General features: G+C 57.2%; 3 protein-coding genes across 11 annotated transcripts; 2 read left to right on the top strand and 1 right to left on the bottom strand.

Moving 5' to 3' along the window:
* Positions 1-120: 120 nt before the first annotated feature.
* RPL3L (ribosomal protein L3 like) lies at positions 121-9,439 on the top strand. 7 transcript variants are annotated; one of them, XR_015699324.1, is made up of 10 exons: positions 121-454; positions 1,320-1,512; positions 2,140-2,308; positions 3,191-3,326; positions 4,481-4,667; positions 5,231-5,391; positions 5,687-5,788; positions 6,352-6,523; positions 7,275-7,394; positions 8,929-8,946. XR_015699324.1 is itself a non-coding variant. In XM_087734692.1 (10 exons), exons 2-10 carry the CDS (start codon positions 1,886-1,888, stop codon positions 8,983-8,985), a joined length of 1,134 nt encoding a protein of 377 aa, XP_087590818.1. In that variant the 5' UTR covers positions 121-314; positions 1,320-1,885; the 3' UTR covers positions 8,986-9,439. The 7 variants fall into 7 exon arrangements, 6 of the variants coding, with proteins under 6 accessions (XP_087590818.1, XP_009466119.1, XP_087590817.1 ...); XM_087734692.1 differs by having other exon boundaries at positions 121-314; positions 1,320-1,991; positions 6,428-6,523; positions 8,929-9,439; XM_009467844.2 differs by having other exon boundaries at positions 6,428-6,523; positions 8,929-9,439.
* A 192-nt stretch (positions 9,440-9,631) lies between these two features.
* On the bottom strand, positions 9,632-20,394 carry LOC104015256 (testis-expressed protein 2). 3 transcript variants are annotated; one of them, XM_087734686.1, is made up of 13 exons: positions 19,937-20,394; positions 16,666-16,833; positions 14,234-15,131; positions 13,891-14,091; positions 13,498-13,801; positions 12,950-13,167; positions 12,583-12,756; positions 12,373-12,472; positions 12,077-12,209; positions 11,825-11,962; positions 11,358-11,570; positions 10,900-11,020; positions 9,632-10,164 (listed from the first exon to the last, which is right to left on the bottom strand). In XM_087734686.1, the coding sequence occupies exons 3-13, from the start codon at positions 15,113-15,115 to the stop codon at positions 10,039-10,041; spliced, it is 2,610 nt and encodes an 869-aa protein (XP_087590812.1). In that variant the 5' UTR covers positions 15,116-15,131; positions 16,666-16,833; positions 19,937-20,394; the 3' UTR covers positions 9,632-10,038. The 3 variants fall into 3 exon arrangements, with proteins under 3 accessions (XP_087590812.1, XP_087590815.1, XP_087590814.1); XM_087734688.1 differs by having other exon boundaries at positions 9,634-10,164; positions 12,583-12,729; XM_087734689.1 differs by lacking the exon at positions 11,358-11,570.
* Positions 20,395-20,630: 236 nt separating this feature from the next.
* On the top strand, positions 20,631-23,704 carry MSRB1 (methionine sulfoxide reductase B1). Its single transcript, XM_087734696.1, has 4 exons — positions 20,631-20,787; positions 21,359-21,501; positions 21,619-21,733; positions 22,398-23,704. The coding sequence occupies exons 1-4, from the start codon at positions 20,736-20,738 to the stop codon at positions 22,427-22,429; spliced, it is 342 nt and encodes a 113-aa protein (XP_087590822.1). The 5' UTR covers positions 20,631-20,735; the 3' UTR covers positions 22,430-23,704.
* The last annotated feature ends 2,215 nt before the right edge of the window (positions 23,705-25,919 follow it).

Here is a 25,919-nt window from a genome sequence, read left to right as displayed (position 1 = left end):
GAGCGGCAGGGCCCGCCCTCACAGCCAGATCTACCGCCTCCATCTGTTTTCCAGTCAGAATCCCAGAGTCTTTCTTTCCTGGGCTGACGGAGGGATTTTTAGTCTGTCTCTACCCAGAGCAGCCGGCTGCACCGAGCTGGGGGTGCCTGGTGCGGGCGTTGGCAGCTCTGGGTGTGTGGTACCCCATTAGGAAGCAATCCTAATTCCTGCCATCCACGTCCAAGTTGTTTAGGGGGCAGAGGTGTAAACTGAGACACCGGCAATTGACCTTTATCACACCGCAACTGTTACGTCCAACCTGCCAGCTTGGCCGGGTATGAAATGAATATAGCGGCGTGTGAAGCTAGTAGCTAAATTTGTGTCTTCAGACTGATAACCATCTTAAGTATTAGGCTGGGGAGGCACTTACTGAGAGCCTCTTTCTGCGGCTGACCTGGGCTGAAGACGTCCCATGGTTTGTAAAGCTCGGCACTGCTACCTTTCGATTGTGTGGAGAGGGACAGCGAGCAGGGCTGGGCTACCAGCGACGCTAGCGCAGCCGAAATGGGGTCGAACTCAACAGAGCTCCACTTGGGCTGGAAAATAAGCTTGGTGGAAAGCGTGACCAGGTGCCGCGGTGGCTCTCAGCAAGGGCGGGAGTTGCAGTGGATGTAGAACTAACTCTTCGCTGCTTGGGCTGACCCCCAGTTCCCCTGCCTGGAAGCCAATTGTGTGAGAAGTTGTCCATGTCTCTTAAAGCGCTGTTGCTTTTCTCTGCCTGGCTCAGCATGACCTTGCAATTGGGGTTTATATATTTAGCTCTTCTAATTTGGTTTTCAAGGTGCATATTTAACCTGTGCCTGTTCTTATTACTGATTCCTTTGGGCATCCTTTCCCGTTTCTTCTGATCGTTAGCTGTGCTTGTTTGGTGCCATTTGCCTTGACGACACAAAGCCCATGAATTCTGAGCAGGCCCTTTTGGTGCTGCAGAATATAAAACAAGTCATTCTAATTACCATCACAGAAGGGCAGACCTATTAAACAACATATTTCTCCTTCAAAGTCCTCAAGCAGAAGGAGGGAGATTATGTTCAAGATTTTTTATTTAATCGGCATCACTTGTCCAGAAAGTTACTAAATTCTTCCATGCACATGATGGAAGCTTGAACAAAATCCCATCCTGTTATGAGTTCTTTTTGTCGTGTTAGAATCGAGGAAGAGCCCAGAATCCCTCTAGCATTCACTGATGTTAAAGGGGAGATTTCCTACTGTGCTTTGGGTCCCAGCATCTTCTGGGACCTGAAAGTGAAGCTGATCTTTTTTGTTCTTCCTCTCTGCAGTCCCACCGCAAGTTCTCTGCTCCCAGGCATGGCCACCTGGGCTTCCTCCCCCACAAGAGAAGCCGTCGCCACCGAGGGAAGGTGAAGACATGGCCTAAGGATGATCCCAGCAAACCAGTCCACCTGACGGCTTTCCTGGGCTACAAAGCTGGCATGACACACACTGTGCGGGAGGTGCACAGGCCTGGGCTCAGTAAGACTTGGCTGATGGAAGCGGGGAGCCACATCCAGGAGGGAAATGAGGGAATAGACTAGTGGTGGGAAAGGCTGCTCCTGGGAGTGGGTGGTGGAGCACATAGCTTCCAGGCTATCCTCTGTAATGCCGTCCAGATCTTGGATGGCCAAAGGCCACCTCACGGCCAGTGTGAGCTGAGTCTGGGGGTTCCTGTGAAGTCCTCACACCAGTATGGTGACTGGTGGTTTGTTGGATCCTGCTGGCAGAAGGACCCTGCAGGGTAACTACCTGACAAATCCTGGGCTTGAACCATCTTGCTGGGGAAGTGTATAATGTTACCCTCTGGGATGCCCACAGGACTGGAGCCAAACTCCAGGGCAAGAATCATCCGATGTACTGCTTCCCCCAGCCTGGGGTAGATGGGTTAAAGTGTGCTGGGCCACCACATCTAATCTGTTCAGTGTCTGGGGATCAAACCCTGCGTGGTTCTCCAACAGGTGGGAGATGGAAGGACTGAGGCTGGCTGTGAGAACAGAGTGTGACCTTGCCCTCAGCACGTTGCTTGCTTGCTGTAATGGCAATGGCTCCAGGGAATGATCTGATCCTAGATGATGCTGAGCACCATTTCCCTTTGCTATCTTGCAGAGATCTCCAAGAGGGAGGAGGTGGAGGCCGTGACCATCGTTGAGACACCCCCGATGGTGGTGGTGGGGGTTGTGGGGTACATAGAAACACCAAAGGGCTTGAGGAATTTCAAGACTGTTTTCGCTGAGCACATCAGCGATGAGTGTCGACGGCGCTTCTACAAGAACTGGTACGTGCCTCTGTGGCTGGGGAGGGTCCCTGGGGGAGTGGGGCATCCCTCGCAGGTCTTCCCCGCAGGCTTTTCATGATGCCCAGCCATTGCAAACAGCTCAGCTACTGGTGGCTGGCTCTAAGGTGGAGTGAAACTGCTATTTATTTAGTCATGCACAGAAATACTGCAAACAGCTTGGTGCTGGGAATCAGCATACGCATGTGTAAATTTATTCTAATAGTTGAACTAAGTTAGCTCTCTCCACGATATCATATGGCAGTGCGTGCTGCAGGTTCGTTTTCCTTTGTGGAGGTCAGGCTCATCTACTCTCCATTAAACTGGAATACTTGAGCTGAGGCACCAAATGAAGGGAGTAAAACCAGATTTGTCAGGGAGAAAACTGATGCAGAATGTGACCCTTGGCCCTTGTAAACATCAACACCCCAAGTCCCACACCAGCAGAGAGGAAAATTGAAACATGAATTTCATAACTGTAGGAATCGTGTCTCCTGCAAAAGTGCCGTTGAGATCCACCCACCACATGCCTCTGATCCCTGTCGGAGTCTGTTTTCTCCTTTCTCCACTTAGCTATGATTTTGTGCTTGTATTTTGATGGCACTGAGCCAGTCAGTGGGAGACAACTGGATTCCTCATGCAAAAAGGTTTGAATTACCAGCCCTTTTTTGCAGCTCATTATTCACTTTCCTCTTCCCACCTCACAGCCTTGTGTCATGGCCTTGGCAGCCAGGCGAGGTTCAGGTATCCACAGGTACCTTGTGCCTCGAGGGAAGTGCTTGGCTAGGTGATCTGTCCCCCCACGCTGCACCGTCTCAGGGCACAGCAAAGTTCAGAAGCACTTCACCATTCAGCTCTGCTGGATGTTAAACACTTCTGTCGTAGGCACAAGAGCAAGAAGAAGGCGTTCACCAAGTACTGCAAAAAATGGCAGGATGAGGATGGCAAAAGGCAGCTGGAGAAGGATTTTGCAGCTATGAAAAAGTACTGCAAAGTCATCCGTGTCATTGTGCACACCCAGGTCAGAGCCACACCCCGGGGGGTGGGCAAGGGGGGCTCAGGGTCTTCCTCAGCCCTGGAGCGTGGTGAGGGCCTGGGAGCCGGGATCACGGGGGTGTCATGGTGGGGTCACAGGAGGCTGAGCAGGCAGACGCTGGTCAGAGAGTGTGGGACAGGGTGTGCAGGTGATGGGAGGTGCTGGCTGACTTTTCTGGCTGCCTCCTGACACCAGCCCGGTCCCTTTGAGCCAGGCTCAGCAGAGCTCCCTGCTGGGCGATTGCCCGAGGGGGCTGTGGCTGGGGCACACTGGGGAGCCCACACACGCCGTGGATGAGAGCAGACTTTGGGCAGAGCCTCAGCAGGTGGTGAGCCCTGTGTCAGCAAGGGACCTTAGGCCCCATGATCACCTCAAATTAGCAACTGGTGTCAAATGTTTGGGCAAAAATAACCCACAGGCAGGCACAGTTTTGCCAGATGCTGATTGCTGGATACACAGGGCCTATTTCCATGCTGATCCCTGGAGTTAACGGCTGCTTTGGAGTCTGGGGCAGAGCTAAGCTGGCTCAAGGCTTCACTTGTGGCTGGCACAGACCCTCAAAGTCCCAGTGTGGCAATTTGGCAGGGGCTTTGCACAGGGAGCTGGGACTGGGAGAGAGCGGAGGCACCTCTTGGTGGGAACTAGAAATAACTGCTCAGTCTGGAAGCAGAAGCAGAGCTTGACCAAAGGAAAGGCGCTGACTCTGGCTTGGAGCACAGAGCTGCATCCTGTCTGGTTGCAGTGTTCAGCCTCCGACAGTGCTCTGGTGATGGGCTCCTCTGGGGCATTTACGATGGCTGTTACTACTGTGCTTAACTCTTGGGGTAGGACGAGGCTGGCCTGCTCCTGTGCTCCCTGGAGAGAAGGTGTGCGTCAGCTCCTGCCTGGAATGGGAGCGCTGGGAGATGGGATAGTTGGGCTCAGGGACAAGGAGTTGAGTCCAAGAGACATGTGGGCGTGCTGACCCAGGTCACTGGCTGTTATGAAAGGGTTGCCAGTGTGACAGAGAGAGGTGGTGAAGAGCTGGCCCTGCTCACCCTCTGTGCCCCTCACAAGTGGTGGGTGATGCGGCCCTGCCCTCATGCTCATGCCTGGGAGGTGAGGGGAAACATTTTGTCCTAATGCACTGTCTAATGCAGATGAAGCTGTTGCCGCTGCGGCAGAAGAAGGCCCACGTGATGGAGATCCAGCTGAATGGTGGGACAGTGGCTGACAAGGTTGACTGGGTCCGCGAGAGGCTGGAGAAGCAGGTCTCTGTGCACAATGTCTTCAGTCAGAACGAGATGATTGATGTCATTGGCGTGACCAAGGGGCATGGGATGAAAGGTACGGAGCAAGGAGCAAGGAGACCTTTTCCAGGGGCTTGGTTCTGTCCTTCTCATATGACGCTGCCCATAAGGTGGTGTTGAGGGAGGGGAGTATTAGCCGTGCTGAGAACCCACCAACTTATTACACACAGGGAGTGGCAAAGAGCCTCTGAACCTCAACCAGGACATGCAGTTCCATTGTAGCAGAGCTTGGTTTCCTTAATCTCAGTAAAGGCCATGTTTTCTACTGTGCCCAGAGTCCTCCCAGGAGGCTCAGAGGCATTGTGAGTACGTAAAGCCATTGCTCTTCTCACAAACCCCACGTGTGTGGAGGTGTGGGTGTTTCTGTGCATGTGTGTGGATGTGCTCAGCAGGAACATATCACAGTCTGATCGAATCCATGGGAAGTGAGAACAGTTCTGTGCTCTGGCCTCTCATGGTGGTGACAGCTCTTGGTCTCCTTCCAACACGGTGTCTTCCGAGAACTGCAGAAGAATGATGAGACTCTCCCCTCCCCAGCACTCAGACACCAGCCCTGAATCTCCCAGATGTTCTCACCACCCTGTCCGGTCACACTTCCAGGGGTGACAAGCCGTTGGCACACCAAGAAGCTCCCCAGAAAGACACACAAGGGCTTGCGCAAAGTTGCCTGCATCGGAGCCTGGCACCCGGCCCGGGTTGGCTACTCCATTGCTCGGGCTGGCCAGAAGGGCTACCACCACCGCACGGAGCTCAACAAGAAGGTATGGCCCAGATGGGGTCCCTCAGAGCACCACTGCGCCCTCCTGCTTCCTTCCTCCCATGCTGTCACCATCCTTTGCAATGTGGCCTCTGTTCCCCCCAGCTTCTCAGATGTTTCCCTAGAGATCTGCAGTGCTGTTGTTCTCCATGCCTTTCCCTATTGTTCCCCGTTCCCTTGTTCCCTGCTCAAGGGACACATCACAGGGGGCACATCTTGGTGAAAACTGCATCGTCCCTGTGACAACCCTCACTGAGGGGGTGGGAAAGTCGCCGTCTCAGTTTCCTTTCTGTTCCTAGATTTATCGCATTGGCCACGGGATTCACGTGGAGGATGGCAAAGTGGTGAAGAACAATGCCTCGACGCACTACGATGTCACAGAGAAGACCATTACGCCTCTGGTAAGGGCTGAGGGGGTAATAGGGCTGTGACTGGCCCTGGCTACAGGAATCCTAGCCAGGGAAGTAATTCCTTGGCTGGAGACAGCTGCATGAGAAATGATTTGAATGAAGTTCACTGAAAGAAATGCAGTGATGCCTTTCCTCATGTTTTGGACATGGAAAACCATCTCTGTGAGGTGTTTTTTTGGCAGACCCAAACATATAACTTTTAGCTGATAACTTGGGCAGGGACTGAGAACTTTGTTTAAAAAGAAAAAGAAGTATAAATGACATTAAAAATCTGATACTTGACAGATAAACGTTTGTTACTTGGTTTAAAAATGCACTTTTGCTTATTAAAAACTGTTAACTTGGGAGTCTAGCTAGCTCTGCTCTCTGTTCACCCACATCCTTCAGAGAAGGAAGCAGGGTTGCTGGTTCCCCAGCTCTTATGGGGTGCTGCTTAGCTGGGATCATGCAGTCAGTGGGGCTGACATGCTCTGGTGGTCCTGAGCAGGCAACCTGAAGGATGCAGAGTGTTGTTAGCTGGAAGGGCTGTCAGTCACTACCTTCTCCTTCCCTAGAAAATGCCACCTGTGGACACGTCTGCTCCCATCCAGCTCTCCTGCCTGCCAACCCTCTCTCTGCCTCTCCCCACAGGGCGGCTTTCCTCACTATGGGGAGGTCAACAACGACTTCCTCATGCTGAAAGGCTGCGTCGTGGGCACGAAGAAGCGTGTGCTCACCCTCCGTAAGGTGAGAGCGCAGCCGGCACTGGAGAGGGATGGGCTGTAGCTCTACATGAACAGATTCACCACATGGAGAATGCCACTGCCTCCAAATGCTGGGCAGGGAGACTGGTCAGGTCCCTGATGCTGTGTTGCAGAGGGCATGTGGCACATAAGTGTGGTGCTCAGTGAGACCATTCACAGCTAGATGGTTTGTGGCAGTGTGCAGGCAGATGTACTCTCTCTGGAGACAGAAGCTGCAAGCCTTTGAGAGCTGTGATGGGGGCCCCAGAAATGCAGACCTTGGCCATAAACAGATTGTGAGCAAATGAAATGCTAAGTGAAGAGTAGGCTCATTTTAATGCTGCTCTGCAATCCAAGGCATCACCTGCCTCCTGAGCACCGGGTTTCTCTGAGAAGGCAGATTTTCGTGGAGATATTTGTTCAGCACACGCACCTAGGATATTTCAACCCTGCTTCCATCAGAGCAGTTGTCCAGATTTTCTGTAACGATAAGCCTCATGCATTGTGACTCTTAGGTTGGATATTAGGAAAAACTTCTTCACCAAAAGGGTAGTCAGGCACTGGATCAGGCTGCCCAGGGAAGTGGTTGAGTCTCCATCCCTGGAAGTATTTAAAAGAAGGGTAGACGTGGTGTTCAAGGACATAGTTTAGTGGTGGACTTGGCAGTGCTAGGTTACGGTTGGACTCAATGATCTTAAGGGTCTTTTCCAACCTTAACGATTCTATGATTCTATGATTCTATGATTCTTTTCCAGTCCCTTCTGGTGCATACAAGCCGCCGGGCTCAGGAAGCCATTGAACTCAAATTTATTGACACCACTTCCAAGTTTGGCCATGGCTGCTTCCAGACAGCTCAGGAGAAGCGGGCTTTCATGGTGAGTTATGCTCTGTGCTGGCTCCAGCTCCCAGACCATGCTCGCAGCTGGGGCTAAAGCAACTGATTGAACCCAACCAAGCATCTGCTTCTCGATATAACAACAGCCAAATGAGTGATCAGGACCGTCTTGCATAAAAAACAGGCATGAATTCAATTCACACAGCAGATATTATGCTAAGGAAGAACATGATGGTTGTGTGAGTGATCCAAGACAACCCAACTAGCAAATAATTCACCATATGGGCAACCAGTTTCCATTCACCACGGGATGTTTTAAACAAGCAGTTAACTTGGCAGGCACTGCCTTGGACATATGGTCCCTTTCACCCGTAATTGTGCACTTCTTTGATTTGTTTGGAATGATTTATAACTTTAATGTTCTTAAGAGGAAAAGGTTGGGTCAAATTCAGACACAAATTTGCAATTCTTTTGTCAGGAAGCTTTCAAAAAGGCCAAGCAGTATATTTTTCTTAAACCCAGGGCAAAAAAAAAATTTAAATAAATCCAAAACAAGCAGAGTTTCTTGAACCATTTTGCAACCTACACCAGGCTGGTGCGTAACTCTGAATATGAAATTGAGGAAACATTAAGTAAGCCAGACCTTCAGCTAGCAGAAATGAAAGAAACAACTGCCTGGATACCACACAGGCGTAAACCATGTCTGGATCTGGCCTGTCAGCTAGAAATCCCATGTGAAACTGGCTAAGCCTCCTTAGCCCCAGGAAGGGGGATTGGCTATGCAGCGCCTCTGCAGAGCTCTTTAGAGGTTAAGCTGTTTTCCTTTATCTCAGTGTTAGGAGCTTGTTCCGTGTTCTGCTCTTGCTGTCGCTGCAAGTCCTGAGTAGCTGTGACGTGGACCTTAGTGACAGCAGGTGGTTTTACCCAGTTGCAGGTGTTTTCTTTGCCATTTTCTACTGTGGGGTGAGAGTTTCCCTCACATATAATGTGGTAAAACTTTACATTTGGATGGAAGTAGAGGCACATAAGTAATTTTTGCCATCTGCTCCCATAGGGCTTGGTCTGGGACAACCCCATTTCTTAGCTGGTGGAAACCCCTACGGCTCTGTTGAGTTGGCTGGTGAGAATCTGTGCCTTTGGCTGTGGGAGGCCTTTCCTCCTGCAGGGCTCATACAGCAGCTCAGCAGCCACTCTACCACGGTGGGCTCCGGGTGGCATTCATCAGCACAGTTACCGCTCCGCTCCACGTCCCCTGACTGCAGGCCAGCCTGCCTGGCTCGGAGCAGGGCACTCATTGCCGCTCTCTGGCTGCTTTTGCGCTGGCCAGATAAACAAACCCTTTGTGCAAGTGCAATGATGTTCCGCTCCTGATTCCTGCAGGGCTAGGGAGGCTCCGGAGGTGGCTGGGGAATGGTGGCACAGAGCTCCCAGCTGGAGAGCAGAGACCAGGAGCAGCCTTGCACAGCAGAAAGGGGCCAGAGCTGCAGTTCTGCTCCACACAGCTCAGGTGCAGCCTCGTAGGCCAGGTTTGTCTGCCACTAACACTGAGACCTCTCCTCTCTGCTCTCTTCCAGGGCCCTCAGAAGAAACACTTGGTGAAAGGGAAGCCAGGAGGGCAGGAAGAGCTGTAAGGACTGAAATATGCAAGTCTGCCTAACTGGGCACCTTCAATAAAAAGGCTTCAAGCCATGCCTGTGCCTGTCTTCCTGCTGGAGGGGTGTCTTGCTTGTATTCAGTGCTGCCTGTGGGCAGCAGTGTGTCCTCGGGGTTCCTCAGCAGGTGGGGATGGGACAGGTAGCACTTGGGACTGGCCCATATGGACAGGGACTAACTGGGACAGCCAAGTGTCTGCTCTGTCCTCTGGATCCTCCCTTTTCCTTGCCCAGTGAATTTTTCCCTGCTGCCTGCACTCACCCAAACCACGGTGAAGACTCCCCTTCCTCTCTTCCAGAGGAGAGCAGAGGTACCAGCACTTCTGCCCCCGTTTCCGCTGGGAATACAGGGCCTCCACATTACTTGCCTCTGCCCAGTCTCACTGACCATCTCTCCCCTCGCCTCCTCTCACACACACACCCCCAGGCCCTCCTTTTGCTGAGCTGAAAGTATGACCTGTGGACTTCTCTCTGCACAAAGCCCCATGATCCTGGCCGGCATCCTCAGCAGACGTGGGAACTGGTGTACAATAAGATGGCTGCTAGGTAAGACTGGGCATTGATGGATTTATTCAGATTTTGGATTCATTTCCCACCCATGTTCTCCTTGCAGTCCAGCTGCCTGCGGGGAGGGTGTGATGTGTCTTGGAGCTGTGATGTCTTGGATCACAAGTCCTTCAGTGCAGAACCGGTCTGGGCGTCCTGCACCCTCTTTGGGAACCAGACAGTGGAAAGCCCAGCCCTCTGCTGGTCTAGAGCTGCCCCCTTGACCAGGAGTCCTGGTAGGAGGTGCATGAAGTTCTTGGGTGTCCAGCAAACCCCTTGCCCTGGGTCTGCTTCTGCTCTGAATGTGTGCTTGCAGTATTTAAGGAGGCTCATCTACAAAAGTGCTGAGGAGGAGATGAACCGAGAAGCTCAGATCCCACAGCATAGCCCTGGATGCAGTCAGTGGCCAGGCCCTGGCTGGCTCCGTGTCCCAGCGAGGTCCCTGAGCTCTGCGCAGTGTCTCTGCCCTGCCTGTGGGGCTGCGCTTCAGAGCCTCTTCTCTCCCTTGGCTGGTAGGTCCCTGGGCAGCCCCGCAGTGGGTGGCTGAGGATCCAGGCCAGAGCGCATGATGGGAAGGACGAGATCGTCCATGTTTGGCATCACCAAAATTTTCTGAAAAGAGGAATCCAGAATAACAAGTAAGTGATTTTGAATGCCACTACCTGATCGGTGACACATCTGCCGGGAAGTGGCCTTGGAAGGAGCCACACTTGGGTCAGAGACCAGGGCTGTGAACAGAAGACCCTGGGCTCCCATCCCCTTGTCAGCAGCTGACTGTGCCTGGCTCTAGAGGATTACCAGCTCTGGATATCTCAGGATGGGGACAAGCAGGAGCAGTTTTTCTTTGCCCTGCTTACCTGTATGTATGGCTTCAAGGGTGGTCATGGCAGAGGGGAGGGACCAGCACTTTGAAGCCATTCAAATGGGCAGCTCTTTGGGGGGATTTGGGTACCTAAATATCTGTGGGGACATTTCTGCTCTTTGACCAGAGGTCTCAAACGTGAGAGGCTGAAAACAAACCAGCAGGTACTTTGTGATGGGAGATGGCTGACCTTGTGATGGTAAATCTCCCAAACTTGCTGGCACTCCTAATCCCCCCTGCTTGGGGCAAGGCTGCACATACTGAGAGGAAACCGCTTTTCCTCAGGCACTCTAGTGCTCAGAGCCCCAGCCCTCGGAGCTGGTTGCTTAGGTTGTGTTTCTTGACTGTCCAAAGCTGGCCAGACCAGACCAGATGTTGGCTTTTTGTAGAGATATCCCTGGCCCAAACTGAGGTCTGGTTATCCCTGATCACAGCAATGCCCATGCTTCAGCAGGGTTTGCTGAGCCCTTTAACAGACCAGGCACCTGAAATTCGTGCTGCAGCTTCTTCTCGATCCACTCGGTGACATGGAGGAATGTCACCTCCCGCTCGCCCAGCTTTGGGCGCACCTTCAGCTCCAGCTGGGGTGGGACTCGGAAGCTGTACCTGCGAGGGAAAAGGAAAGAGGCAGAAAGCATCACGTCTGGAATACGTGGCACAGCTCATGTGGCCCCACTGCTGGGTTTTAGGGACCTGCCTCCTGGGAGGAGGTGGCTGGGTTGCAGCAGGATCTGGGTTCCCAGATCCTGTCTTGGCCTGGGTGGAGACCAGGAGAAATGAGTCTGAGGTCTGTGAGTCCCTTTGGGAGAACGGCCCTGGCTTGCTGGTGCCCCCGATGAACCCAAAGCCCCAGAGCTGGCTCCTTGGCCAAGCTGCAGGGAGCAAGGGGAGCTGGAAGGAGGATGCACGTGTGTCCCCGCATGGGAGGAAGGAGAGCTGGTACCAGACACGGTCCGTTGGTGGTGGGGGGATGTTCACAGCCAAGGTGCCTGCCAGCTCCTGCACCTCCACCGTCAGCAGCAGCGGTGTGTTGGAAACCTCCTCGATTTTCTTTTTGATGAACTCATTTTCAGTGGCCTTCTGGAAGTACTTGGACTTGGCGATCTTATCCACAAAGCGCAAGATCTTCCGGCTCGTGCTGTTGCCGCTGATGTGGCTAAAGCGAGTGGAGCCACAGCTCAGCAGCAGGATGAGACCCAGAGCCATGCTGGTTTTCGGCATCCCCCAGCCGTCTGCCAGAGCATCCCGTAGGGACAGGAGGCCCCTATGAAGGGCTGCCATGATGTGCCGGGGTGCCTGTGTGCACCTTTCTGGGGAAACCGGCCCCAAGCCCCTGTGCTGACATAGCACCGTGCCTCCCCCAGCATCTCCCCATACACCCCATGGCGCAGACCCCAAATAGCCCCTTACCCCTCAGTGCCAGGCGGCGGGACTCGCTCCCCCAGGGCTCCCGCGGGCTCTGCAGCAGCGATGTCTTCCTCATCGGACGAGCCGGCACTGGATGACTCCGCATCGCTGTCTGCCAGCAGGATCAGCCGTGGCCTGGTCCTGCGGGCCCCGAGGAGCATCATGGGGGTGCCCTGGGGCCAGCACCCTCTCACCTCACTGGGCAAGAGGAGGAGGAGGAGGAGGATGAAACCCAGCCATGCACAGTCTCCTTACCCCTCTCCACCTGCCTCTCCCGGACCGCTCTCCTCTGCAGCGCTCTCCTTCCCCAGCTTGCAGAGGTTCATCTTTGTCTCAAGCGTCATCTGCAACGAGCCGCTGTAGGTGACCTCCATGTCCACCCAGAGCCCTGCCAGAGAGAGGGACGGGGTGAGCCCCTGTCAGCACTGCAGGGGCCAAGGGCTGCTCGTGTGCCTGCTGAAACCTCCCTGCTTCAGGGACCGGGCTGGCACCTCAATAACAACTGCCGTGGAGCCAGCCCTGGGGTCCCTGCTGCTCTGCGGGGCTCTTACCTCGGTCATTGACAGTAGGGTTGGAGGCGCTGAGGACGGAGGGGATGGATGTGCCCATGTCCAGCTCCGTCAGCGTCAGCTCATTCATGAAATATGGGAGCTGATGGAGGGAAACCACATGGGGATGGTCACTGCAGCCTGGAACCCGCTGTGGGGCCTCGGGAACAGGATTGGGGCTCCCATAGGTGCTGTGATGCTCCTGCTTCTCACCTTGATCTTGCTCAACTTCTTCTGGATCTTGTTGGACACCTGCTCAGCCCAGTATCGCTCCCGGAGGAAGTCCCAGAAGATGCGCCCCACCAGCGCGTTCATCCAGGCCATGCACGCCTCGCTGCGCCCGGCCGTGTCCTCGCCAAGCTGTGGAGGGACAGAAGCCACGAGCCCCTGGAGTGAGGTGGCCCCATGAGTGGTGGGACCCGCTGGCTGGGCGCTCCCCTGCACCATGGCTTTGCTGCTCAAACCATGGCGCTGGGAAGGAAGAGAGAAACCACAGGACTGGAAGAGGCAGCATGCAGGGTCCATCAGCCTCTGCTCAGCATTCATGTCCCGCTCCCAGTGCTGGATTTGTCCCACTCACCTTTGTGGGCGGGGGCCTGCCCAGTGCTCCGTGAGAGGGGCTCTGGTCTGGGCTGCCCCCCACCTGCGCTGGTACAAATCGGGCCATGTAGGTGCTGTAATCCAGGAAAATCTTCTGTCGGACGCTTCCTGCCAGGTCCTTGGGTGGGACAGCAGAGGGGATGTCCTCGGCACTCCCCCCGCTGCTGCTGCCACTGCTCTGCAGAGCTGGTCCCACGCCTGGGGACGTGGGGACATGAGCGGGTCAGGATAGCATAAGAAGTGACAGGCCACCTGGCTGTGATGCACGCGTGGTGATGTGCCACAATGCACATGCGGTGATGTGCTGCCTGTCCGCGATGCCAGTGACATGCCACCCACTCTGTGCTGGTGAGGGGGATCCTCCAGGCTCTCTCTGCTGCTGCAAATGCTCTTGGCTATACTCTGGGCTCCTTCATGTCCCCCCATGCTCACTGCTGCCTACCAAGGGCTTGTCCTCCTGGCACACGTGCAGCTCCAACCCCGGATCAGTTCCGGCATGGAGCAGAGGCCATGATGGCTGCTTCTCACCTGCCCTGGCTTCACCGTGGCTGCTGCAGGGTGTCCTGTGGGAGGCTCGCACGAGGTGCTGGTACCACTCCTCCTTCTCCCTCCCCGTCCGCCCGAAGAGGTACAGGCACCTCTCCCTGCAGTCCCCCGGGATGTCCTGCCCTGGCACCGGCGCCTTCTTTGTCCCTTCATCCCTCTGCAGCTCTGTGTTGTGCTCCTCGCTGCTCCTGCACTCCACCTCCACCGGGTCAGGGAGGAGGACGCAGATGGGGTATTTCTGGTTCCACGTCCGCTTTCGGGCCAGGCTGGGGGGGCAGAGGAACACCTGCAACACCGAGAGTGGTGGTGAGGCTGGGCCAGGGCGTGGGGTGTTGGGGTTCCCCGCAGGAGGGTCCTTGGCACTGCCAGGCTCACCTTGGCATTGGTCAGGTCATAGCAGCAGTGGCTGATGAAGGTGGCATCAAGGATTTCCTCCTCAAAGGTGGCTCGGCGTGGGATGTTGCTCTTGGGGTAGGAGAGCTTGAGGGTGGCCCCATCCAGTGTGGCAAGCACCGAGTGCGTGAGCGAGGGGTGGAAAATCTCGGGGTCGTAGATGTGCAGCTGGTTCATCCAGCCCTGGGTGGGAGGAGAGGGAGCCGGCTGCTTCCCCCTGTGCTGTATGGGACAGCAGCCTGCACCCCCTCAGTGCTGCACCTCGAACCCTGGGCTCCCCTTCAGCTGCCACCCAGCACCCCATCCTGGACCACCCGTCTCCTACCTGGAGGCGGTGGGTTTCCCGTGGCTCCCCTGGGAGCAGCTCAGGGTGCAGACGGCCCCGTGGTCCCCGTGCTGCCGGTGGAGGCTTCGGCACGAGGAGGAGGACGGCGAGGAAGCCCAGCACCAGCCCACAGATGAGCCCCAGGCAGAGGCCAGCAGCGTAGGGTGGCAGTGGCAGGACGAAGTAGCCGTAGGCAAGGAGGGCGATGGAGGCGAGGGCTCTGCCTGGCACCATGGCCCCTGGTCGTGCCGATGGTGGCTCCTCGGGGGGTGGCAGCTGGGGTTCGGCATCCCGCTGCGCCACCTCCACAACCTGGATCACGTCCCCATAGGAGCAGATCTCGTAGCGGCAGTTCAGGGTGGGCTCCCAGGGGCTCCAGTCCTGTGCCCGGCGTCCCCCAGCCCTGTGGCCCCCCACCTCCTGCCCCCCGGCACTTGTCTTTCCCCGGGGCGTGGGGCTGCTCTCCTCAGCCATGAGCCGGCTGAGCCGGCTGAGGGGCTCCTGCACAGCCTCCGACAGCCGCCTCTTGGTGTCCTCCAGCCTGGCCTCCCGCAGCCGGAGCAGGGCGGCGCGGTTCTCTGATGGGGAGATGCTGGGGGAGGACGGGGCTGTGCGGGACTTGGCTGGGCTCAGCCGGGGCTGGGGGGCCCGTGGGAGGTCAGCCAGGAGCATCCCCCCGGGCTGGGGTGAGGAGGGAGGCTTCATGTCACTGTCCATGGCAAAAACAGGCCCACAGCTGTCCTGACCACCGCCATCCTCCCTGGTGCTGGTGGGATGGGGCGTTAGCCCATCGGTGTCCCCGCGCCGAGGTGAGCCCGGGGATGGTGCCAGGGTTGGAGAGGCATCTGCTGCCGCCGCAGCCTGGTCTGCCATCGCTCGCATTGCTGATGGCACGGTGCTGCCGAGGGAACGGGAGGAAGCAGCTCAGCTTTGTGCCACCTCGAGGCGCAGCATGTCCCTGCCCCGGTCCTGCCTTCCCCATCAGCATCACCACGAGCTGCCGAGCAGGAGTGGGGTGTCCCTGGGGACCTTATCACCACGGGCTGGGTGACCCCTATTTCGGGATGCCCTTGGGGCCACAGGGCTGCCAATGGACAGGAGGCTTGTGGCTCTCCCTGTGCTTCCTGGCAGGGATGGGACAGAGAAGGCACCACGGTAAGATGAGCTCAATGATAGCACGCGGGGAACTGCGTGTATAACGAGGATAAACCTCAGCCAGGCAATTAGCAACGGGGCCTCCAAAAACCCGGAGCCGTGAGCCAGGTCTGCAGCAAAACAAGGGGGATTTTCCCACATCAGGACATTACATTGGTCCCAGTGCAAGTGCAGGGGCTGTGAGGAGGGATGCAATGACAGCGGGCAGGACTCTCTGACTCGTCTAAATGTTTCTCACTTAACTGACAGTGGTTTGGGCCTTGCTTAATGCATTGCATAAACCTGAAAAGAAACAAGCCCAAGCTGTGACCCCAGTTCAGCATGAGGATGCTCTGGAAGTCATCTCTGTCTTTACTCTAGGGGTACAAAAGTTTTCCTAACATATAAAGTTCCCATAGCCCTGAGGGTGTTCCTGGCCATAGCAAAGTATCGTCCCATCCCCAACAGCCACTGTGATCCCTCCATTGCCGCACTCCTGCCGAAGCAATGGGGCTGGCCCTGCTCCCGATTTTTGGGAGGGAGGATGGAGGCTGCAGGATGGGCTCTGCAGGGCTGTTGTGGGGCTGAGCCCAGCACCCAGCAGGTTTATGGGGTGCTCGAGCTCCACCACTGCCCCCTTCCTCTCGCAGCATCCCTGTGGCAGGAGCGGGGATACTGTCCCGTGGGAGCTGGGGCTGAGCAGGACCCTGCCACCAGTGGGTGCTGCCCCTCGGGCTGCCTTACACCGGCATCTGCATCACCCTGGATCTTCAAAGCACTTCACTGCCACGAATTAATTACAGGCTGTGCCGCAGCTGCCTCCAGCACCTTTTATATAATCTCACGCTTTGTGGCTTTTGCTTTGCTTCCGATTTACAGGAGCCACTTGTTAACCCCAAATAATCTGTGGGTGATCACCCCAGTGATACCCAGCACCTGGGAGAAACCCTGGCTGTGGGGATGGTGCCATCCAGCCTGTGGCCAGGGCTGCTGGCACTGGCAGCACCATTGGCACCCCCCGGCAGACGGAGCAGTCCAGGGCACCGCACAAAGCACCAAAACACCAAAACAGGGAGCGAGCAGAGGAAAATGAGTGGCAAAGCTGGGCCTTAGAAGGGACCCCTTCCCCGACACTGCGGGGCCCTGTACACCTCCTGCCCAAGCATGGCAGGTGGGGGGCAGCCAGGACCCCCACTTGCCCCTCATCACGCAGGTTTCCTGGTGGCCCCCATGCCACACCATCCCCCAGTATCCCCCAGTGCTGCCTGTTGCCCTCCCCAGCCCTCAGCCGTGCCTACCAGAAAGCCTTGGGGCTGGTCCTCAGCTGGTCCTACCCAGCTGCTGCTGCCTGTCCCCCCCAGGTTAGGGGGATGCCGGCTCCTCTGCGCTTGGTGAGGGCCTGAAGCTCCACTTCACTGTGCCTGGCTTTTCGTTACCACCACTCTGGTATTCGTGGGTTTTAAAAGCTAAAAAAAAAAAAAAGAAAAAAAAAAAAAGACGACTGTTTCCTGAGAGACCATTAGCACAGTGGAAGACGGAGATAATAATAGCCTGGGTTTGTATGGGAGTTTTCATCTGGCAGGGACATCAAGTACAGCGGGGGCTATAGATACACTGCTGAAATGCAGCCACCTCTGGGGAGTGTGGGTGGCCGGGAGGGTGGGGAGCACTGGGGATGGACCCTGCTGGGTGCCACGGCTGGACCACCAGCACCCTGAGATGGAGGGTCCACATGCAGCAGCCCCGGTGAAGGCTTTGCTGCTGGCTCAGGGTTCAGAGAGTAAATAGAGTCCAGAGGTACCCCTGGAGCTGGCTCCTCAGTATCAGTGCTAACCCACCTTCCAGCCCAAAGCTAATCCCCAGCCTGTGACCACAGGGATGCACAGGATGGGGGATTCTCTTTGCTCTTTATAGGATAAATCAAATATGAAGGTCCTTGCAAGCATTTTCATCAAATGCTGGGGGTAGCTGGGTGGGCACAGCTGGGTGATGGATGGATGGGGATGGCAGCGGCTTCAGACTTGGTGCTTGGGACAGGCGGCCCTGGAAGGTCACACCTCTGCAGAACCTTGAGAGCTGCGAGTGCCCCAGCTGGGCAGGGACACAAGATCCCAAATGGCTGCCAAGCCCCCTTGCCGCTCCTGAAAACACTGAAGCCATAAACATCAGCAAGCTTCTCTGCTGGACCCAGGCTCTGAATGCCTGCTCCTTGCTCTCAACTCTGTTTCAAATTCAGGGCTTGGACTTGACCTGACACAGAGACAAGCTGCAGCCTGAACTGGGCTGGTGTCTTCAAGGCAGCAAGAGCCTCCACAGCACGGCACGGCACGGCACAGCACGGTGCACCCCATGGTGTGGTGCACCCCGGTGCTAGCTCATCCCAGGGTGCAATACCTACAAACCACTCGGAAAGAGAGTTTCCCGATGCCAGGGTCTGCCCCATCAGTACCCTGAGCCGCTCGCTCCCGGGTGGGCACTGCCTGACTGGTGTTTGCTTTTGTTGTGAAATCAAGGAGAGTTAATTGAAAAATTAATTTCCAGCAGCCCTCTCCCGTTAATTAGAGGTGCCGGTGGTGGGGGCGGAAGGCTGGCACTGCTGGCAGGGACGGTGGCACAGCTCTGCCTGGGCGCAGAGGAGGCTTTCATCGCCCAGCCAAACGAGCTGGAAATCCCTCATCTAATCATCTCCACAATATACCGCTACAGAAACCAAATTGCTGTGGTTATTAGCACTGTAACTGGAGAGGTCTCTGCATTGTCCTGTGATTAAGGAGCATAGGGCTTTGAAGAAAGTCTCACTGCAACCTCAAGACATAACCTCGGGCAATGGGTAGGGCAGCATGGGATCCCAGCTCTGTCTTCTGCTCCCACTTCCACATCACACTGCTCCTTCTCAGGGGGTTTACTGGTGGATACTGGAGCGGATTTCATGCAGCTGAGGGAGTGAGGAGCTGGGCAGGTTTCAGCGCTGCAGGAACGGCTCCAGGGTGGCTGTGCCTGCTGGGATGCTCAGAGCCAGCCAGCCTCAGCACCCAGCCCCAGCACCCAGCCCCAGCACCCCGTCTGGTCCTCCAGTGACCCACTCCCAAAGCCTCCCTGCCACCCTGTGCTGTCCCAGGGTTGAGCTCAGCCTTTCCACCGCTATGGACTTTGCTTTGCCCCTGTGTCTCAGGTGTCCCCGTCCTCTGCCCATCTCCCACACCTCCCTGCCCAGAGATTGCTGCTGATGCCGAAAGCAGCTACTAACTCAGGGCAGCCATCAGAGAGCAAAAGGAGCCTGGGCCATCCCAAGACCTTTGCATCCCTCGTAGCATGGCCCTTGCAGCTCACAGGAGAGGTCTCAGCCCTGATTTCACCAGGACACAGCCCTGGGGAAGGACCTGGCTGGTTTGCCCATCTCTTTCACTAGCACAGGCACAGCTTCGCCTTCTGAAAAGGCTTTCTGGTTAGCAGCAGACACCTGGGTGGATGATGCTGCTGAGACACGGGGTCCTGCTGGCCACTGTGGCTCCTTCCACTGGCTGAAAATCTGCACCCCAAAGGTGTACACATCCCTGGAGTCTATTTAGAGCCTTTCCTGACAACCTGCTCGTCTGATCTTGGTGGATCGTAAGGAAGGTGCTTTCAAAACAGCATGTCACCCGTTCTCCATGTGGTGACACGGCGCACCCTCAGCTCCCTGCTGCCCCACGGCACTGCAGCGAGAGCCCCTTCCTCCCCCTGCCCGGGCGCCTGCCACGAATCATCAGTCCCTGGGGCTGGAGAGGGGAGCTCAGCATGCCGGAGATGAAAGCCTGACCTAATTCAAACTGGCAGCATCCAGAGGGCAGGAGCACCGCCAGTGCTGGCCCCACGCGAGGGTCTCCATGCTGGGCACAGCCCTGGGGTGAGCTCCTGGCTGATGGACACGTCTGTTGGCATTAGGGAGCAAGGACCTGTCCAAGCGCTTTGCTGCAGGCTGCAGGGCTCTGGCAGCAGGGCCGGCTCCTCCGGACAGTCCCCGGCTTCTGTCCGAAGGGCACTGGCATTTTTGCTCTTGCACCAAGGAAGGTGCAATTTCCATGAGAGCCCACTGGATGAGGACTCATCCAAGGGTCCTCAGATAAAACTAGGGAAGAAGAGACTTGTGGTGCCTGTTTTTTTGGAAGGAAAAGGAAGCTGCACGCAGCTCATCCTGTCCAGGAACCTGCCAAGGAGCTGGCTGCCTGCAGTTCACCTTCAAAGCCCTTACCTTGCCACATGCCGGGCTGCTGCCTCCTTCTCCAGGAGCCCCATGCACCCCACGAAGGGACACAGCTCAGACCCCGCATCACCTCCCCGTGCTGGCCTCCGTGGGGAGGTCCCCACGGGTGACCCCTGACTCTGCGCTCCTGGGGTGGTGGGACGGGTGGTCCCCGCCGAGCCTGTGCCCGCACCCCATCCGCTGAGACCCTGGCATGTGCGTGGTGCGGGGAGCCCCCAGTTTGTCCCAAGAGCTGCCCTACCTCCATTGCCCACCCGGGGCAGCGCTGCCGGGGGGGCTGCCCCGGCCCCCTCCCCGCGGGTTCCCGGCTCCCGCAGCGCCGGTACCTGGGCCAGGCGGGAGGTCCCGGTGAGCCGGGGAAGGGTCGGTCCTGGTGCTGGAGACGGACGAGAAGTCCCGATGCCGCCGGGGAGACGGGCTGGTCCCAGTGCCGGGGGAGAAGCGGTGCCGGTGCCAGGGAAAGGGGGGGAGAGGAGGAGGGTCAGTCCCGGTGCCGGGGAAGGACCGGACCCTGTGCCGGGGAAGAAGAGACGGTGCCGGCGCTTAAGGAGGCCGGCCGGTCCCGGTGCCGGGATCCCCGGACTGATACCGGTGCCGGGAGAGGAGGGTCGGTGCCGGTGCCGGGGGTGAAGAGCCAGTGCTGGAGGCGGAGGGTCCGCCCTGGTCCCGGTGTCGGGTGTGGATGAAAGCCTGACCGGGCTGGAGCCCGGGCTGGAGCTCACCCCGCTCCAGCCGGCGGTGCCGGAGCATCCGCAGGACCGTGCCGGGTCCCCGCTCCGCTCCGCTCCGCTCCGCCCCGCCCCGCCCCGCCCCGCCCCGCGCAGCTCCGCACCGCCCCGCACCCACCCCCGGCGTCCGCAGCCCGGCGGGGCGGCCCCCACCGCCCCCTGCTCACCCGGGAGGCCTCGGCAGGGGCTGCGGGGCCCGGCCCGGGCTTTCCCTTGGCGGGGGGGGGGGGGGCGCGGGGCGGAGCTGGGACCCCCCCGGCTACCGGGACCCCCCCCCCCCGGTACCGCCTGCCCCACAGCGCCCCCTGCCGGCCGCGGGGAGGCGCCGCGGCGGAGGCGGGCCGGGGCGGGGCGGGGCCGGGGCGGGCGGAACCGGGCCGGGGCGGCGGGCGCAGCCATGTCCTGCTCCTTCTTCGGGGGCGAGGTGTTCAAGGACCACTTCCAGCCGGGTGAGCGGGGCCGGGGGCGCTGGGGGGGGCGCTTCCCCAGGGGCCTGTCCGTTCCCCGTGGGGTCTGGGGGATCCCCTCCGTGGGGCCGGGGTGGGGGGCAGGGGGTGTCCCCCGCAGGGGCTGCGGTCCCCGGGGTGTTCGGGGGTGCGGGTGTCCTTCCTGTGGGGCATCCTCCACCCGTGGGGACCGGGCTGGGGGTCCGCTCTCTGGGCTCCTTGTTGGGGGATCCACCCCGTGGGGCCGGGGGGGGGAGGGGAGGTGCTGCCTACAAAGGTGGGGCTGGGGGGGGCCTCTGTAGGGGCTGGCTTGGAGGGGACCCATCCTGTAGAGGAGCCCCTATAGGGGATGTGGGTCCCAAAAGCCCCCCTGGCCCTGGGGGTCTGGCAGCAGCAGCAGCAGCAGCTGGCAGTGGCCCATGCGGGCAAAGTCCAGCACGAGTGTCCCATGTCACCCTGCTGATGTGTCCCCACGGCTGCCCCCCGCCCGATCCCTGGCAATCGCTGCTGGGAGCCGGCCTGGGGCCGGGGGGCTGCCCCCCAGCACTGACCCCTCTTCTGCCGCCCTCCCCAGGCATCTACGTCTGTGCCAAGTGCGGCCATGAGCTGTTCTCCAGCCGGGCGAAGTACGAGCACTCGTCCCCGTGGCCAGCCTTCACCGAGACCGTCCACGAGGACAGCGTGTCCAAGTGCATGGACTGGCCGGGGGCTTTAAAGGTGCCGATTCTGAAACCCTTGGGAAGCAGCAAAATAAAAAAAACCACAGGCTTTTTTTCATGAGCCTGTCTGCTGAGAAAGACTGCTTGCTGTCGAACCTTCTCCTTGCATTTCTAGGTGTCTTGTGGCAAGTGTGGCAATGGGCTTGGCCACGAATTCCTCAACGATGGGCCGAAGAGGGGGCAGTCCCGTTTCTGAATATACAGCAGCTCGCTGAAGTTCGTCCCAAAAGGTACAGACTGTGGCTTGGCAGCTGTTTCAGCCCACGTAGTTATTTTTGGGGAAGCTGCTGATAGCCAGGCCACGCTGTGTGCGATGCACTGCTTTTGGCGGGGCGTAGCTGGCTGTTCAGATAAGCCAAGGAGCCATTGGCATCCTGAACAAATCTCACATGCATCAGTCTGCTCAGCTGGCAGCTCGGCGGGGCTCCCTGACCTCCCACGGTGAAATGCAGAGCGTGCTGGAGCTCCTGGATGTGGCTGCAGGTGTCCGAGGGGTGGCTGGGCGTTGGGGGGTTTCTGCTGGTGGTGCAAGGCGAGGGCAGGGAGCTCCTGCCGTGGCATAAACAGGGCTGGGAGAGTTTGCTGGTTTACTCCTCGTGGAAGTCAGGTGGGAACTCTGAATATTGCAGCTGCCCTACCGGTAGGAAGCAGGTCTGTGGGGAAGGGCAGGGCTTCTTGCCGTTGTGGTTATCATGCTGTTTGCTTCCCCAGAGTCAGAAAAAGGCTTTGGGAGGCCAAGTTCAGGGCAGCACCCTGGCCACAACTTGCTGTCCTGCTTGCCGGACTGCGATGGTTGTGAGATGTTAGCTGCACGTAGCAAAATAACCATATAAAAGGGGCTGGGGGTTCTGGAGCAAGGAACAAGAGCTCTGACTTTTCCTCCCCCTCTTTTAGGCAAAGCCGACGAGAACCTGAAGGAGAAGTAAGCGAGCTGCTTTACTTGGCACACTGCTCTTGGGCTGATCCTGCGTTCACACCTTGGGGTGCACCATCCAGTCAAGGGGGCACTGGGAGCAAGAGAAACCCTAAAGAAGCTCCTGGTTTCCCCAGGCTGGTTCCCTCCTCAGGGCTGCTCCAGTTCGGGGTGCTGGGAGGAGCACGGAGGAGGCAAGGGGAAAATGAGGTTGCTGAAGCTCTGTGCTTGCCAGGTGGTGGGTTGTATGACCTGTGCCCGAGGATGTTTCACATGAATTGGGGTGATGCAAAGGCTACAGCTCTTCATTTTACCCACCCTTGCCTCCTCCCCAACCATCTGTTCTCCCCAGCATCCTCGCCTCTGCAGGTAGCAGCTACTACTGAGTCCTTTCGGTTTTGTCCATAAAAGCAGCACGTTTCCTGCGGTCCTGCCTCTGCTGAGCTCTGGGGCAGTTTTGCTGCTGAGTTCAGCTGAGCCAGGATGCTCTCCGGACCACAGCCAGGAGGGGCCGATTCTGACGTGGCACTGATGCAATCCAGAGTCACTCCGCTGGCATTTCCAGGGAGTAATGCTGGATTAGCTGAGGTCAGAGTCTGGGTTAATCTCTGGTGCTATTCTGGGCTGGGATCATGGTATGAATTGCCCTATATAAACCCTTCCAGGGTGCTAGGGCAAGGATGATTTTATGATCCTGCTAGGCAGCATCCAGGTATTTTACCCCTCTACCCATCTTGCACACAGTAGAGACAGTTCTAGATTTCAAGTGTCCTCTGGGCTTGATTCTGGCTTGGCCTTACACCAGATTTATCACTGTGCTATAAACCCCAGTGGCACTAACGGTTCCTCCTTGCTCTACACTGGTGCAAGGGAGGCCAGGATCAGGCTCACGGGCTGCACTTTGCCCAACTCAGGCTTTAGGAATCACGCCTGCATTCCCTCTGCGCTCGGAAGGGCTGTGACACCGATTTCTCCTTAATTCAGCATCTGATTCATGGCCTTCCCTCCCTGTCCCAGAAACCAAATCCTCCTCTGAAATCAATATGCAAGGATTTCTGAAGACAGCAAACCTTTTGCTGACCCATGGGTCTGGTGGTGCAGCTCTAGTGAGTGGTTTGGTGAGGCTGGGCTCACGGCACGTCAGAGACTTTTCTCTGCGTGCATTTTGCTTCAATCCCGCCGTTACAAGGGCACCGATAAAAAGTGCAATGCGCCAGCTCATTGCCTGGAGCTCACTGCAGGTCTTGTACCTCATTCAATACTGAAAATAAAGCACTGATTCACTGTGTCTGAGAAATAACCTCTTTTTTTTAAAAAAAGCACTGGTGATGGCACCCTGGTGCATCTGCCCTGGGATTGCTTTTCTGCTCCATTTTCCCAGTTTTGCATGCAATGGTGGGGAGGGTGTGCTGGCGGTGGGATGCTTGCAAGGCAGGCATGAATGCAGGTACAAAGCCCTGGCCAGAGAGCTGAGAGCAGATTTCATCTGGAGTCTCTGTCTCCAGCTGTGGACCTGGTGACCCGAGGTGTGGACACACACTGTCTCGCATCCAGCGTGGTCTCGCAACCCAAAGGGTTGGCCTGAGGTTGGTGTGTGATTTTTATCCTGGATCTGTTACCGTCACTCCAGGTTTTGCCATGCAAAAGGGGGTTGCTGATGCACTGGAGGCCTTTGGGCATTCCCAGGGTCAACAGTTTCCTTGGGGAAGGTTTCCTTTTCACTCCAGTTAGTTAGCATTTTTGCCCAACTGAAGCTGATTTTAGCTTGTTTGATAGTGTGTTCTTAGTACCTTCTGGGCTGGCAGGATTTTCTGGTCAGAAGGGGTATGAGTTTTAGTGGTGTCTCACGATAGTTTCCCTGCATGAAGCTGCCTGCAAGACTGGAAGCTACAACCCTTCCCTGCCTCCCAGAGATCTCTTCGCCCCGCCAGGTTTGGATACCGGGTTCATGGAGGCTGGAGACTTTGAGCTGGGCTTTGCTGGATGCCAGTTCCCTCCTCCAAGGGGGTAAAGTCTGCTCTGGAGCGCAGGACCCAGCACACGTCTCCCTCCTGCCCTGCCGCTGGCTCGTGCCCCATGGCATCACCCTCGCCGTCTTCCCCGTGTGCGGGATGACGTCCAGCTCTAATTACTAATCAGGTTCCAGCCTGAAGGTTCAAGCTGCTTTTCAATCAATTAATCCTCTGATGTGCTGCTTTGCCCCTGGTCCGGTGATCCCTGCGCAAGCCCCGGAGGGCAGGAGCTGCCCCTTTGTTTCCCACCCTGGAGCACCACAGGACCATCCATCCCTGGGACACCTCCCGCCCACTGCCCCTCACCTGCGGCGCTGGGAAGGAAGGTATTTTTTGGGGTGGTTTCCCCTGAGACGCTGCGGTGGAAGGAAACCTCCTTGGGAGTGCCAGTGTCGAGGGGACGGCGATGGTTCCTCCCACTCGTGGGCTGCCTGGCACCGTGTGCCACGGGGGGACCCAGCCATGCTTCCACGCTGCCTTGCAGTTCGTGGACGCAGGCACGGGAGGGTGCAAGTGCTTTTCCTAACGCTTCCCCAGGCGTTGCAGGGAGGGAATGGGGTGGGCACGGCAGTGGCCTCGCCTTCCTGGGGATCCACCCCTGCAGCAACGAGAAAAAAAATTACCCGGAGCCAAAAAACCCCTCAGGATGGTTTAAATAGGGATGGGACATTTTCCTGGAAATCTGGCCGGAGCCACCAATGCCAGCAGGGATTTTGGCCAGGAGTATTGGCAGCACGTGATGCTGAGGGTGCAGGATGCGACCCTGCAGGGCAGATCCTATCCGTGCCCCTTCCCAGCTCCGCCGAGCACCCGCAGCCATCCCGAGCACCCTGGGGTCCCGGGTGCTTGGGGCAGGAGGCAACCTGCTCTGCCCTTCCCTCGCTCTGCAGCACCAGGCATCCCCATCGCCTCCGCTGGGCCGCGGCCAGTCCTTCCCCTCTGCCATTCATCCTCATTTTATTATTACACTAATGACAATTCTGGCTTAATAAGAGGATTTTGCTTAGTCGGGCAAAAGTGGCCCCACATCAGCGACGCGGGTTTAATGACAGAAATTGAATTACGTTACCAGGCCGACACAAACTTCCCTGGTTGTTTAAAAAATCATTAATTTCCTCTGCTGTAGCCTCCAGCTGACCTCCCTTTTTAATTTTTTAATTTTTTTATTTGCATGCCATGAAGAGGACCTGCCTCTTTGACCCTCCTCGGGATGGCTCCGTCGGACGGCAAAGCGGACAGAGCACAGAGAGATTTAGATTAATTTTCCTAATAAAGACGACAAGCCCTATAGAAATTACGTTACGCAAGGAAAAAGAAAATGACCTGGAGGCATTAGGAAACTCTAATTACCCTTGTTCCTTAGAGCCAGCGCCGTGGGAGGAGTGAGCTGGCTGGCCAGGCAGTCCTCCGCCTGCACCCGGCTGCTTTTACTTGAAATTTTCACTCGTGTTTCGAGTGGGCTGCCCAGCCTCACAGGGATGGCTCCTTCTT

This window comes from Nipponia nippon, unplaced genomic scaffold, assembly GCF_047370975.1.
Source record: "Nipponia nippon isolate SJK-2023a ecotype South Korea unplaced genomic scaffold, ASM4737097v1 scaffold_5, whole genome shotgun sequence".
Taxonomy (NCBI): Eukaryota; Metazoa; Chordata; class Aves; order Pelecaniformes; family Threskiornithidae; genus Nipponia; species Nipponia nippon.
This window is presented reverse-complemented; position numbering and strand designations above follow the sequence as displayed.

What these genes read in the sequence shown, in the direction of transcription:
- RPL3L (XM_009467844.2), top strand. An exon ending in CAAGGGGCATGGGATGAAAG is followed by an intron (nt 4,668 to 5,230) that starts GTACGGAGCAAG and finishes TCACACTTCCAG; the next exon opens with GGGTGACAAGCCGTTGGCAC. An exon ending in GCACGGAGCTCAACAAGAAG is followed by an intron (nt 5,392 to 5,686) that starts GTATGGCCCAGA and finishes TTCTGTTCCTAG; the next exon opens with ATTTATCGCATTGGCCACGG.
- LOC104015256 (XM_087734686.1), bottom strand. Translation starts at nt 15,115, where the DNA reads ATGCGAGCGATGGCAGACCAGGCTGCGGCGGCAGCAGATGCCTCTCCA. An exon ending in CCACGGTGAAGCCAGGGCAG is followed by an intron (nt 13,168 to 13,497) that starts GTGAGAAGCAGC and finishes CCACGTCCCCAG; the next exon opens with GCGTGGGACCAGCTCTGCAG. An exon ending in CCCTACTGTCAATGACCGAG is followed by an intron (nt 12,210 to 12,372) that starts GTAAGAGCCCCG and finishes TCTCTCTGGCAG; the next exon opens with GGCTCTGGGTGGACATGGAG.